Here is a 15,535-nt window from a genome sequence, read left to right as displayed (position 1 = left end):
CGGTCGGGGCACCAGATTCTGTCCTGGTTGCTCCTCTTCCAGTCCAGCTCTCTGCTGTGGCCCGGGAGTGCAGTAAAGGATGGCCCAAGTGCTTGGGTCCCTGCACCCGCATGTGTGACCAGGGGAAGCACCTGGCTCCTGGCTTCAGATCAGCGCACTGCGCCGGCTGCAGTGGCCATTGGAGGGTGACCCAACGGTAAAAGGAAGACCTTTCTCTCTGTCTCTCTCTCTCTCACTGTCCACTCTGCCTGTCAAAAAAAAAATTAAAACAAAAAAAAAGAAAAGTAGGAGAGAGGGTAGGAGTATGGACGGGAGGGAGGGTAAAGTGGGAAGAGCCATTATGCTCTTAAATCTATATGCATGAAATACGTGAAATTTGTTCACAATATATAAATAAAAAATTTTAAATAAAATTTTAAAAGTTTTTTTTTTAAAAAAAAAGCCTTTTGGCCTTTATCCTAAACACAAAGTGAAGCCATTGAAGAATTTTAATAGCTGGGCATTTTTAGAAGTTCACACTCACTATTATGTAGAGAATATATAAGGATATGCTATATAGTAGCCCTGGTTACAAACAATGATTACTTAGAAAGAGAAATGGAGTTTGGTAAGCAAGGGAAGTGGGGGAGGAGGGGTACTTAAATGTGTCTTAAGTTTCTGGTACCATTTGAATATATATGTGATAAAGAACACTAGAAAAACAATGAATTTAAAGAAGAAAGTAAAAAAGCATAATGTCTTGGACATGTCAAATTTGGGAGGTATTCAAGCAAAGAATACCAATAAACAGCTTGATACACTGTTGGGAATTGGCTAGTAAGGTCTTCTCAGGAGATGTAATTTCGGGACATTTAAGATATTTACTGGCTCTCCTATTTCCATGGGCTTAAGCAGTCATACTCACTCATTTGTCTTGCTTCAAGTAACATTTCAATCCAGCTCTCATTCTTTTGTGGAATCATTTGCACAAGCGAGCTCTTGACCTCCATGAGAACAGTAGAAAAGGAAATTTGGACAGTTTTCCTAAAACTTACTGTGCTCCTCATTTTTCACTTGGGTATTTATTAGAAGAGATCATGAGCACTTCTAACTGGGGCTTCTGAGAAACATTAACTATCAAGGACAACCTTCTAAGGTCCCACTTGACCCAGTCTTGCCTGATTTTCTTTGCCACAAATTTAAATAATTTTCAGCAGCATATAGGACTTCTTTCATACTGTTACAACTGTATCTGTATCTGTGGAATACTCAGTTTGTTAAGGAGCTCTTACTAAATCATATTTAATCATAACTTTCATGAATCAGTTTTAATGAGATTGGATCTCTAGGATGCATAACACCTTTTATGACTATACACAGCATATATGAATGCCAGAGTTACACATATTCTTCAGGGAACTCGAATGCAAGTTGTTATTTGTTGCCTGCACCCACTACCTTTCAGTTGCTCAAGAAAAATATCCTTTAGTATTCAAAACTCTGATTTAACCATTCACCTTCATAACTACCTATTTATTCACTGAAATTAGACTGCAACGAACCTTTAGGACTGGGAAGTCAAAACAAACAACATCTAATCACTTCTGCAACAATCCTGAGAAATATGAGTTTAGGAATCTTAAGATGGAGTTCCTAGACCACGTCCATACTGACTAAGACTTAACATGATGCTGAACAATATGTCTATGATGTCAAAGAGGCCCTCAACTAAAATAATAGGGTCCAACAGTTTCTGGAGTTCACAAAGTATTGCCAATTATCTCTCTTTTCTCTACTGCCCTCAATGACAAATCTCTCAAAATGGAAAGAGTATAGTTCATATCATACCTCTAGCATTCTAAGAGTATAAAGATTATTCATTTTTATCTTCATTCTGATATATCAATCAACTTCAGCTTTCAGTTTTTCAGTAGATGCCCCAAAACTGTGATTTGGCCAGCTGTCTTACAAATGACTCAAACATGAATGATTTATACCTTTTTGTCTATTTCTTGAAAAAGTGGTTACTGAGTGATGTGAACTCTGGTTTGTAGCATAAATTATTGTCAGTGATAATAGTCACCATTGAAGTTTGAGAGAAATTCATGAAAAGATACAAGGACTCAGTATTGATACAGTCTAATCATTACAATCCAGAGAAAATGAGTATAAATATGGACTCATATACCTAAAGGAAACACTTTAAACAAATAAGTGAGCAAGAAACGTGTATACAATGAAAAGTAAAATAAGGATTTTATAACAAAATATCAGTCTAGACATCAGATATAAAACTCAACTAAAGAGATGGGTACACTGAGTTTACTGCTTATCATGATGCCTAGATTATAGTTTATATTAAACTGCTGTTGACTCACTGAATAGAATAAACAACTTATGAATGATGTGAAAAAATTTAAAATTAGAATAAAATTAATCATAGTATGAATCATATACCAAATATGTGAGCAGCTATTTAAAAAGGATAAATTAAGATTGGAGAAAGAGTAGAAAAAATATGAGAGTCTTTGCTGTATTAGAAATAATGCATGATAGTACCTTATACAGGAATTTTCAGTGAAGAAGGAGAAAATCATGAGATTCAAAATACAGTTTTAGTCACAAAATAAATAGTACATATCAATTAACTGAATAAATGAAGGTTAGAGAAAATAATCTGTCAAGTTAGTCGCTACATAAATAATGGTAATCTTCTCTAAGGTATTTAGAAGACTTTATCTTTGACATTTCCCTTTACTCCATCCTCTACATCCCCAATAAGCCACTACAAAAATGGGACAGAGAATGGTATCACCCAATGGTATAAGCATAAAAAAAAGAGATAACTTTCCACTCAAAAAAGAATGACCATTCAGAAATGAAAAATATGAGGAAAATGTCATGTCTACATCACAATCTTATGTCCTATGAGTGGTGAAATAAAACATATTCTCAGTGGAGAATTCTATGATTAATCTTGTGAAAGAACAATGGTTAGACTAAGAAGAGGAGAAATGATTTTGTGGTAATCACTAAGAATATATAGGGATCTATTTACAATTAAACAGGGTGATAGGGATGATGGTTAATTGTAGTGGTGAGAAGAAATGGTGCAAAGATGTACACTGTGATAGGGAGCTATGAGTACTGGAACTTATCATTTAGTGGATAACTAATGGTCACAGAAATAAGAAAGCATGGGTGAAATTGACTGATCTTAAATAGTCTATCATTGTTTCACAGAGAAGTAGTAAAAGATTACAGGGTTAACCTGACTTGGTCTCAATATGGGTTGCTTTTTCTGTCTATTCTAGACCCTGTATTGGTGAGAGCTATCCTTAGGTTACACAGGAGCAACAAGAAGTGTACTTGTATGGATGAGGAAACCTCCAGCTTTGGATGCCACACCACCCATAAAATGAACAAAAGAAGACAGACAATTGAATACAAAACTGCATTTAAAAGTAGTTTGAGATCATACCCAATAATTTTATGTTGTTGCCTACAGGTGATTTCATTATGGCAGTAAAATATAAGTTACATAAATGCTTCCATTTTAACATTTTTTAGTTCAATGACACTATCTTCACAGCATTGTGCCACAATCACCACTCTCTGATTGCAAAATGTTTTTATCACCCCATACAGAGACGCAGAACTATTAATAAATAACTTCTTACCATTATCACCTGTCCTGAGCCCCTGAGAACCACTAATCTACTTTCTGTCTCTATGAATTTTCCTATTCTTATATATTTCACACTTCTATTTCTTCATTAAGATATTGAACATCTACTAAGAATGTTGAGTTATTGGCTTAAGAGGACTGGTCACTGATTGCACACTGAGACAACAAATAAACCAGAAGCTGGCATACTGCCTGCAATAGTCAGGATAGTAATGAGTTCAGTGACTCAGATTTCATTCAATAGATATTTCTAGGAATTGTGTAAAATTAGATATGAAATATTGTTTCTAAAGCTAATAGTGATTTTTCCATTCCTGCCAACTTTTGGCATTAAGGAATTAGAAATCCAGTGTTTCTTTGTTAAGAGAATTTGAACATTCAGAGTGTCAAGTAAAAACTTCAAAATCTAAAAAAATCTGCCAGCTATAGCCCTCATGACACCAAGTTTTGGATGTATTATAGACGAACATCTTACTTAATAGCAGGGAAATCCTATCATATATCTAATGATAATTTTTTTTTGGACAGGCAGAGTTAGTGAGAGAGAGAGACAGAGAGAAAGGTCTTCCTTTGCCATTGGTTCACCCCTCAAATGGCCGCCACGGCCGGCGCGTTGCGTCGATCCGAAGCCAGGAGCCAAATGCTTCTCCTGGTCTCCCATGTGGGTGCAGGGCCCAAGCACTGGGGCTATCCTCCACTGCCTTCCCGAGCCACAGCAGAGAGCTGGACTGGAAGAGGAGCAACCGGACAGAATCCGGTGTCCCAACTGGGACTAGAACCTGGGGTACCAGCACCGCAGGCAGAGGATTAGCCAAGTGAGCTGCGGCGCCAGCCAAATGATAATGTATTTTAATCAAACAAAAATGGAAGCTTTGTGACTTTCCCAGAAGCTTTCAGGAACCCAGGTAAAAATTGGAAAATGAATACTAACCAAAGATGAGGAAAATGCAAGGCAAACTAGCAACAGATTCCAGCATGGAATATTATTGTTATTATTTCTTTGTGTTTTCTTAAGCTACAACCTTGCAATTGATAGCTAATCAGTTTTTTTCCAATGGTAAAAGAAGAAAATGAAGAACTATCTATATTATCTTGAATCAATTTTTTAATGTCATCCTTAAGTCATAAAAAGGCTTTTCGCTTACCAAATGTTTGGAAAAGCCAGCTTTTCAGCTTTCCTGGACGTTCTTAACCTAAAACATAATTGGTCCGTTTATGTGAGCAAATAACTTATAATGTCCAACTATGTGAGCAAACTTGAGTTTTTTTTCTCTTTTAGAAGTTAGCATAATCAGAAAAATAAAATAAAATAATACTACCTGCAAAGATCTGTCTCATGAGACTGACAAGTGTATTCCACTTTTTGAAGTATAGCGAATATTTATTTTCTCCATTTTATATAAAATCATATCAATGTCTCCTAAAAAATATTCCCTCAGTAACATTTACCTTTGGCTTTTAAGACAAAAGGCCTAGAACATGGAAAGGCTAAGACTTTTCTTCCATTCCAAACAATTCATGATAAATTCTTATTCACTATATGTTTGAGTAGAATGCAAAATGTATCCATTCATATAGCCTTGACTTCAAGTTATTAGTATTATATTTTGGTCCTTCTGTATGATCCAAATTCTGATGGTTCCATCTTGTGGTGAAAATCAGAATAGATTTGCATATTTTGTATTATGTATTTCATCTATAAAATATATAAAATAAAATTATTGTAAAATTTGAAATTAAATTAGAAACTTTGCTGTGTCACAAATGTTTTAATATACTATCCTTGTCCTCAAGAAATTCATATATAGTAGGAAATAAAAACACATAGAAATACATTTCATTATACTTTAGTTGCTATGAAAAGAGAAGGTTGCACAAGGGGCAATAGCAACACAAAAGAAATGTTTGATCCCTTTAACTTCTCCTGCAGGTCAGGTAGGATATGACACTGTTTGGTCCCTCAGGGCTTCTGTTAGGATGCTAAGCTATGGTTACATGAGAAATGAAGTTAACCTCAGAATTGCTGTTGAGGAAGAAGGACAAGGCTTGAAAAATGGGATCAGAGATAAGGGATTGAGACAAATATAGGGAGTGAAAGGTAAACAAGGATGAGATATCCAGAGATGATACCAGAAAGGAGCAACAGGTAGAGATAAGAAAAAGGGAAGTAGTGTTGTAGAACATTCCTAGAGAAAATAAATAACTCTATAATCGGAAACTGGAAGGCAGAGCACAAGGCTTAGACTTCCAATAAAGATTATATTTTAAGTTCATCCCTTGAGGCACTACTCTGGAGTAAACACATAATAATGTTGAAATATAAATGATGAAAATAAGGACACATTCTGGACAAAAAAGAAGAACATTCTCTGTGAATTGTAAATAAAAGGAAAAATGCACCAATCAGTAAAGCTAAAGCAATAGTTTGCTGCTCTCTGGGCTCAAGTCATGCCGTGGATCTAGGAATTAGTCTCCTATAAAGTCTGGGAATTGAAAGTACTCTATGTACATTTAAAGAATAGAGCCAGGCTTGCTGATTAAAACCAGTATCTGGGGGCTGGTGCTGTGGTGTGGCGGGTAAGGACACCGCCTACAGTGCTGGCATCCTACATGGGCACTGGTTTGAGTCCTAGCTGTTCCACTTCCGTTCCAGCTCTCTTGTGGCCTGGAAGGACAGTAGAGGGTGGCCCGGGTCCTTGGGCCCCTGCACCCACATGGAAGACCCAGAGGAAGCTCCAGGTTCCTGGCTTTGATGGGCCCAACTCCAGCCATTGTGGCAATCGGGAATGGACCAACGGATGGAAGACTGTCTCTGTGACTTTCCCTTTCACATAAATAAATAAATCTCTAACAAAAGATAATAAAAACTACAATATCTGGGATGATAGACCCCAACTCATGAAAAATGATTAAAACTAAGCTTCTAACTTGGGCTGGCACTGTAGCATAGTGAGTTAGGACACAGACCACCACCTGCAAAGCCTGAAACCCATATGGGCACTGGTTCAAGTCCTAGCTGCTTCACTTCTGATCCAGCTCCTGCTAATGAGACTGGGAAAGCAGCAAAAGATGGCCCAAGTCCTTGGGCCCCTGCCACCCATATGGGAGACCTGGAAGAAGCTCCTGCATCCCAACTTCAGCCTGACACAGCCCCAGCCACTGTGGGCACTGAGGAGTGAACCAGCAGATGAAAAATCTATATATATATTTGCTTCTCTCTCTCTCTCTCTCTCTCTCTCTCTCTCTCTCTCTCTCTCTTTCTCTCTAATTTTCTCTCTTTCAAATAAATCAATAAACATTTAAAATAAAAAAGGAAAATAAGATGCTAACAATCTTGCCTGAGCAGATTTTGTGAAACAACTTATCTTGCAACACTCAAGAACACAAATTATGGAATCATGAGAAGAAAATGAGTCAGTCCTCTGTAGCCTAAGTTATCAAATATGAAATATGTCCACCATGACCGAGACAGCAAACCTGAATTTTTAAAAACTACTACATAATGGGACCAGTGCTGTGTCATAGTGGGCTAAGCCTCCACCTCTGGTGCCAGCATCCCATCTGGAGGCTGGTTTGAGTCCCGGCTGCTCCTCTTCCAATCCAGCTCTCTGATATGGCCTGGGGTAGTAGTAGAAGATGTCCCAAGTCCTTGGGACCCTGCACCCATGTGGGAGACCCAGAAGATGCTCCTGGCTCCCAGGTTCAGATCGGCCCAGATCTGGCCATTGTGGCCATTTGAGGAGTGAATTAGCAGATGGAAGACCTTTCTCTCTGTCCTTCCCTCTCTCTGTCTGTAACTCTATCTGTCAAATCAATCAACAAATAAAAACTTAAAAAAATACTGCATAGTAGACACAATCTTCGTCCCACACTGATCTGACTAGTGGATGCCAACACAGATAATTCTTGGCCTGCAGGCTTCCCCTGTATTTGAATCCATAATTGACATTCATGCAACAAGCCAAAAGTGCCAAGAAATTAGTGTGCCCCAGGGTAGTTTTCTACTAATGACTGAGAGAAACTGGTAGATAAATACCCCAGCTCCGTCAGTCTAAGGTAAGTATTTTACACTAGTTCACGAAGTTCCCTGAAAAATTAAGCTTCATTCAACAACAATTGTAATTTCCTTGATCAAATATCCTTTTGATTACATTCTTTTCCCTGCCTTATTTTCTCATTTTCGTTACACTGCTTCCTGGTTTATGTCCGAAATACACTTCTCAAACTTGATTCTTTACTTTGGAGTCTCATTCTGGAGTAGCCCAATATAAGACATACTGGTTTGAGACTAAAGATACCAGGTGGTCAAGCGGAGGTAAGAGCAAAATTTCTAGAAAGGGATAGAAAGAAAAAGAAGGCAAAGAATGTCTCCAATTAAGAAAGAAAGCCCTAATAATGGAAGTCTTAAAAGACTTTAAAATACATGTGATTAGGATATTCATAGAGAAAAGGAAATCAATAAATCATTTAACTAGAATAACAAACATAAATATGCATAAAAAAGTGGATACAAATGCAAATCTAGAAATTCAGAAAAGAAATTTTTAGTAATTGAAACAATTTTCATTAATTAGACGAGATATATTTTTACTAGACCTTGAAGAGAGAAGAAAGAAATAAGACAATCCTGAGAAATCCACTAATACTGCAGCACTGAGAAGAAAGTCATAAAATACAAGAAAATAAGTTTAAAAAAGCAATGTGATATATTTTCAGAGTGTGAGTATACATTTAACAGTAGTTGCAAAGGAATAGAATAAGTAAATAATGAAAAAATAATGCTTAAACAGGTCAGATATAAGCATTTTTGAACACTGAAAGGAAACTTGAATTCTAAAATTTGAAATATATTTTACATATGAGGAAAGCTAAGCATCAATTTACATTCAGATGTCTTTGGTAGATAACAATTCAGATGTCTTTGGTAAATAACAATTCAGATGTCTTTGGTAGATAACAATTGAGAAGACAATCTTAAAAGTTAACAGAATAGACAAGTAGAACCTAAGGCAAAATAGAAATAATAATAATAAGAGATAGTATATAAAAATCAAAGAAAAATGTAAAAAGTTTATAAGCCAATCAATAATTTTCACATAACTTGTAAGAGGATCAAAATACATAAAGCTAAAATAGACATAATTATATATATAGCACCACAGTGAAAAGTTTTAAAATATGCAAACTAAAAATCAATAGATGAAGTATATGCATAAAGATGTGAAACATTTGAATTTGAAAAATTATAAGCTATGTCTGATGGAAGGATCAGGTTGAAAGAGCCTTTAATTACAGAATATTCCCAACAGAGTTCCATCCCACCCAAGGTGGAGTCTTTGACTTAAATTTTCTGCTAGATAATTCCTGAATTGATCAAGTTTTGGCTGTCACTAACCCCACTTTTCTCCATCATTGACAAGCAGTAGCCCAAAAGAAGTATGGCCTAAACATTCACATGGATGGTGTACATATATTTGATCTTCCAAAAGTCTTTATGGTCTATATTGTTTTCATGAAGATATTTTCATACATAGAACAACTAAGAGAATTTGTCACCTGTTAATACAGAATTCTTACAAATAGCAATAAATGACATTGTATGTGAAAGGAAAAATGTCTTGAATGAAATTCAGAAAAAGTATGTATTTTTAAACCATGATTTACCTAGCAAATTAGAAGCCTGAAAGGAAAAAGACTGCCAGATAGATGGAAGACATGGAGGTCTGGGATTGAAGTGTGTGCATATATGCATGGAAATGGGAACTAAGTGGAAAGATTTTTGCATCCTGTATTCATAAAAAGCATAAAGCATCCTCACAAGAAAAGTCACTGAAGGGGCTCACCAGCATGGACTTCATCTCTCAATATTTTACCTAATTACAACAAAATTAAGTTCTGTAATGAAAAGCTCAGTCACATCACTTACTACATGATCTAGAATCAGACAGTTCCACAGAATGTAAGAATGAGCAACTGAAGTGACAGCTTTCATCCAATACTCTACATTTGACATGTAGTACATACACAAAATCACAGATGTCTGATGTCCCCAACAGGGATGCAACATGGCTCTGGGGACCAAGGAGTGGAAACAGAGTGACTCTACTTACTATCCTTCCAAATAACCCACTAGAGAACTTTCTCTTCTTGTCTCCACAACTCTTAACACTATAGGATTAGGTGTCCTGGTCCCTAATGGATGTACTTTTGCCTCAGAAAAAAAGAAATGATCCTACTAAGCTAGAGCTTATGGCTATCACCTGAGTACTTTGGACTAGTGTCAACAGAGTAGCAAAGAAGGAGTCAATACTGTGGCAAGGGTTATTGACTCTAATCAGCAAGAGGAAAGCAGACTCTTGTAACACAATGGTGGCAGAGAAAAAGAAATGTGGAAATTAGGTAATCCATGTAATTATCTTTTGGAACTTCCTTGCCTATTTAGCACACATTTCACTTGCAACAATCCCAGTCTGAGAAGGGAATGATTATCAAGGACTCAGTTTCTGTAGGAATGAGTTGCTGGGTCAAATAACTAAGTCATCAAGATCTATTGAGGTTATAGTCAAGGTGGATGATCAGTGGTAGTTGTGGCATAAGATAAAATATAATGATGTAACGTTAGTTTGTCCCACTAACCTCCCTCATCTATATTCTTCTCAAGGTACCATGGTGAAGATGTTCCACAAAAATATGTGGAGTAATATAAAAATGCTTATTTTGCTCTTTTCTTCTAGTTCTTTGAAATGCAAAGTTAGTGTATTTATTTCAGATATCTCTTATATCTTAATGTGGGCATTTAGCATTATAAACTATCTTCCTCTTAAAATTACTTCTGGGACCAGAATTAGGGCATATCGAGTAAAGCTGACACCTGTAATCTCAGCAACCCATATGGGTGACAGTTTGCGTCCTGCCTGTTCCACCTCTGATCCAGCATCCTGCTAATGGCCTGGGAAAAGCCGTGGAAAATGGACCAAGTGTTTGGGTCCCTGCCATCCACGTGGGAGATCCGGAAGAAGCTCCTGGCATCTGGCTTTGGCATGGCTCAATCCTGGACATTACAGCTATCTGGGGAGTGACCAAGTAGATGAAAGATCTCTCTCCCCCACCCCCTTGTGTGTGTGTGTGTGTGTGTCTGCCTATCTCTCTCTCTTTGTAACTGTGAATTTCAAATTAAATAAATCTTTTTTAAAAGATTTATTTTATTTATTTGAAAGAAGAGTTACATAGAGAGGTAGAGACTGAGAGAGAGCTCTTCCATCCGCTGGTTCACTCCCCAGATGGCTGGAACAGCCAGAGCTGGACCGATCCAAAGCCAGGAGACAGGAGCTTCTTCCGGATCTCCCACGTGGGTGCAGGAGCCCAATGATTTGGGCCATCTTCTACTGCTTTCTCAGGCCATAGCAGAGAGCTGGATAGGAAGAGGAGCAGCTGGGACTCGAACCAGCGCCCATATGGGACGTGGGTGCTATAGGCTGGGGCCTTAACCTGCTGTGCCACAGCACCGGCCCCTTACATAAATCTTTTTTTCAAAGAACTATTTCTACTTCTAATAGTACAGAGAGCAGCGATAGTCTCCACTATGTACTATTTTTAGAAATCTGTAAATAAATGCATTTAATACTCTCAATTAACCACTTATAAGAAGGAAGGGACTTTATAAATCTGTACTATGAAACACTTGTTGAAAATCAAAGAATACAGTGATATTAGTTGGTTACTTCTCCTTTTGTGTGTCAGTGGACAGAGTGATGAATGGAAAGAATGATTTCGGGTTGTGAGACAACGGTGGAAAGAATATAAAGTTGGAATGGGTCAAATTTATCCATTTGGAGCCACTAAACAGATATTACCTATAAAATGTTGCAGCTTGGGGGGTTAGAAAAGGGGAAAGCAACTTGATTTGTTGACTGAAACATGAACAAACTGGAGATGCACAATGTATCTTATACTAATGTAGAGGAAGAAGAAAGGGGACCTTCCCATTTGATTCCATATCATGGTATACTTTGGAATATCATATAGTTTTAAAAACCAGGTCCTGCTTCAGCATGTTCAGTAGCCTTCATGACTCATTCCCATTCTGGTATGGAGTGTAAACTGCCAAAATCATTTCATTTGCTCACACACTAATATTGTCATAATATATTTCATGAGCACTTGCACCAGAAGTATTTGAATCTTAGTTACCTTGCTGTCTTCATGCTCAATTATTTTTCATCTAGAAAACATGCAAAATAGCTACATCAAAGTAAATTGTGAAAATTATATGAGATAAGATAAAATGCTTAGAATGGTGACAGAACAGGTAGCAAAAATTCAATAAATGTTACACATTACTATAACAGCATCATTATTATTTGTTACTATTTGCTAGGCACTATTGCTAGGAGATGGAAATAGAGTGGTAAACAAGACAATCATAGCCCCTACTTTACGTAATTTAAAAATATATGTTGAAACCAGTGACAGATTGTCTGACTTTCCTGGTAATTGTAATGTTCTACTGGCTGTAAATCAACAGCTTGATTTTTACTTAGAAAATCCAAACCTCGGGACCAGCATTGCGCACACCAGGTGAACTTGCTTCCTATGACTCTGGCATCCCATATCCGAGTGCCAATTCATCCCAGATGCTATACTTCTGATCCTGCCCCCTGTTAATGGCCTAGAAAAGCAGTGGAAGATGGCCCAAGTGCTCGAGCCCCTGCCACTCACATGGGAGACCCAGGTGGAGTTTCTGGTTCTTGACTTCATCCTGGCCCAGCCCCAGCCAATGTAGACATTTGGGGAGTGAAGCAGTGGATGGAAGATTCTCTCTCTCTCTCTCTCTCTCTCTCTCTCTCTCTCTCTCTCTCTCTCATAAATAAATAAATAAATAGAAAATAAAACCCAAACTTTGAACTTCATCTCCAGGTTTTGCCACTAACATTGCCTAAGGGACCTTCAGACATTTGCTCTTTCTTCTTTCCTCATCTAATCTTTAATCACTATAGTAGCAACAGGTGGTTTTAGATGAGTATATGACAAATACAGCTCTTTTTTAAAACATATTTATTTATTTGAAAGGCAGACTTATGGAGAGGCAGAGGCAAACAGAGAAAGAGAGAGAGAGTGAGAGAGAGAATGTCTTCCCTTTGCTGTTTCCCTCCCCAATTGGCCTATCCAAAGCCAGGAGCCAGGAGCTTCTTCTGAGTCTCCCACGTGGGTGCAGGGGCCCAAGCACTTGGGCCATCCTCTGCTGCTTTCCCAGGCGCATTAGCAGGAAGCTAGATCAGAAGTAGAGCAGCCGGGATGTGAACCAGCACCCATATCAGATGCTGGCTCTGCAGGCAGCGACTTGACTCACATGGCACAGCGCAAGCCCCACAGCTCTATTTTAATACATAGTTTATTTGGTACCCAGAGTGCAGTGCTTTGTTCTATGGTAATATATACTTCTAATGCAGTAATTGTGAAGTTCCAAAGCTACAAAATTTCACCAGGCCTTCCTCTTGTCCTGTGATGGCCTGCTTGAACTTTTCAAAAGTCCAAGTAATCTTATTTGACTCAGCAGAGTTCTATGGAGCAAGGTTGATAAATGAAGGAGGTTTGCAACAGAACAACTGGAGGAACGAGAACACAACATTGACCAAAAACATACCTCCTTTTGAGATTGATCAGAGTCACTTTGAGAAAAACTCAGTCGTAGGCTCTTATGTCGCCGAATGAGAATTTCCTTTGCTTGTTCTGCTGTTCCCATTTCTCCTGGTAGGGTGTACCTGTTATATGCTGGAGCCTGGTCAAAATATAGAACACATAGATTTCAGGATGAAACTGTGAAAAATTTGAAAATAAATTTAAATGAATAAATTCTACCTATACATAAGTAAAATTTATATAATATGTTAATATATGAAAGGCATTAGAGCTCTTAAAAGGCTCAAAAAGTAAATTTATTTTGAGCTTTATATGTGACTTGGATAAGGCACATTTCTCAAGTCAAAAACATTCAGAATTCCTTCACCTCAAAGAGTTAATAAGATTGTAATTTTAAAAACTGTATTTTAAACAAAGCTCTATTTATTTTATAAACATCTTTAAAGGCTTGATGTGGTTTGAAACTATGTATAGATATAGATTTTGATAGCTGAATTAGATTACTGTTAAAATTAACTATTGTTTTGATTATCTTTTCAAAAAGAAATGATGGAAGCATTAGCCATAAACTAATTAAAAAATTCACTACCTTTAGATGGAAAAAGGACAGTTGAAGGAAATGGGGATGAAAACTAGAATTATCTGGATTATCTCACGCTTTCAACTGTAGAACCAAGTCAATGTCTTAAATAATAAAGAGTCCTAAATGGGAAAAACTGAAAACAATATGAGTTTCATCAAAGATAAAGTTAACAGAAGTTAAATATAAGCTCTTCTAAAACAACTAAAATATGGACAAATTATAGGAAACAATGGTTTGTAAAACACTGTAGATCAATGAGAGAAAATCACGAAAAACGAAAAACAAATGAGGTAAGCTCTGAAATCTCCCCAGCTGACTGTATTGAGAGAGTTCCTACATTGTGGTACAGGAGGCAGAAAACAGAGATTAAATGGATTATTTTAGGATGAAAAATGTATGACTCATCAAAAAACATAAGACTGTTTAAAAGGTTTATATAAACTATATAAGCTTCAAAATATATGAATCAGAAAGCGAATGCACTATAAGGAGTAATAGACAATCTAAAATACAGAGATTACAATCCCTGCTTTCAAAATCTGATAAAATAAGCAAACAGAAAATCAGTTAGAATGGAGCAGACTTGAATATCACTATCAGCCAGGTGACCTAATTGACATATGTAGATTACTCCATGCAAAAACAGCACAATACACTTTGTTTAGTGGGGTACATAGAACATTTATCAACATATGTAAGATTCTAAAGTACAAACTACTTCTCAATAAATTAAAATCATTCACATCACATAAAGCATGTTTTCTGATGACAATTGAATTAAATTGAAAATTAACAACATAATGATAACTAAAATAATACCAAATATTTAGAAACCCAAAAATGGATTTTAAATAATCTATAATTCAAAGGATATATTATAAGGAAATTGGAAATTAATTTGAACTGAATGAAAATTAAAATGTAACATCAAAATTTGTGGTATGCCATCAATTCTATTCTTAGGGAGAAATTTCTGGCACTAACCACCTAAACTATAAAATAGCAAAGATGTAAAATTAACTACCATAGTTTCTGCCATAAGAAAGCAGACAAAATGATCAACTGAAGTCAGAGGTGTAAGAAATGAAACTAGAGATCAAAGTGGAAATCAATAAAATAGAAAAAAAAAGGTACAAAAATCAATGAAAACAAAAATTTACTCAGTGAAGTTAGTGAAATTAATAAACCTCTAGCAAGATTTATCAGGAATGAATGACAAAATATACAATTTCCAACATTAAGAACAAAAGACTTGACATCACTATAAATTCTTCAGATATTAAAATGATGGCAAGGAGATATTATGAACAATTATATGACAAAAAGCTTTATATAAAGCTGGAAAATTTCCCTAAAAGCACAAGCTCTCAAAGTTCACTCAAGAGCAAACAGACAACCTGAAAAACACTCAATAGAATGAGGAGTTTAAAATTTTCTAAAAATAAAACTTTGGGACCAGGTGTCTCATTATTGATGTCTACCAAACACATATTAAATAAATCAAATTCTACATAAATTGTTCCAGAAAAATAAAGAATACTCCCTATTCATTACATAAGATCAAAATTACCCTGATACCAAAGTCAAAGGTACTGTAATAAAATAATTGCTTATAAATATCCTCATGAACATAGATGCAAAATTAT

The 15,535-nt window shown here is 36.4% G+C and overlaps 1 protein-coding gene across 1 annotated transcript in view; it reads right to left on the bottom strand.

The window, feature by feature from the left end:
* Positions 1–13,107: 13,107 nt before the first annotated feature.
* The window catches only part of LOC133752655 (sodium/hydrogen exchanger 2-like), a 71,064-nt gene continuing 68,636 nt past the window's right edge, over positions 13,108–15,535 (bottom strand). Inside the window, 2 exon segments of the mRNA XM_062183053.1 lie at positions 13,108–13,227; positions 13,311–13,445. Of these exon segments, the coding sequence (XP_062039037.1) occupies positions 13,108–13,227; positions 13,311–13,445 (255 nt within the window).

The sequence above is a fragment of the Lepus europaeus genome, chromosome X (assembly GCF_033115175.1).
Source record: "Lepus europaeus isolate LE1 chromosome X, mLepTim1.pri, whole genome shotgun sequence".
Taxonomy (NCBI): domain Eukaryota; kingdom Metazoa; phylum Chordata; class Mammalia; order Lagomorpha; family Leporidae; genus Lepus; species Lepus europaeus.
This window is presented reverse-complemented; position numbering and strand designations above follow the sequence as displayed.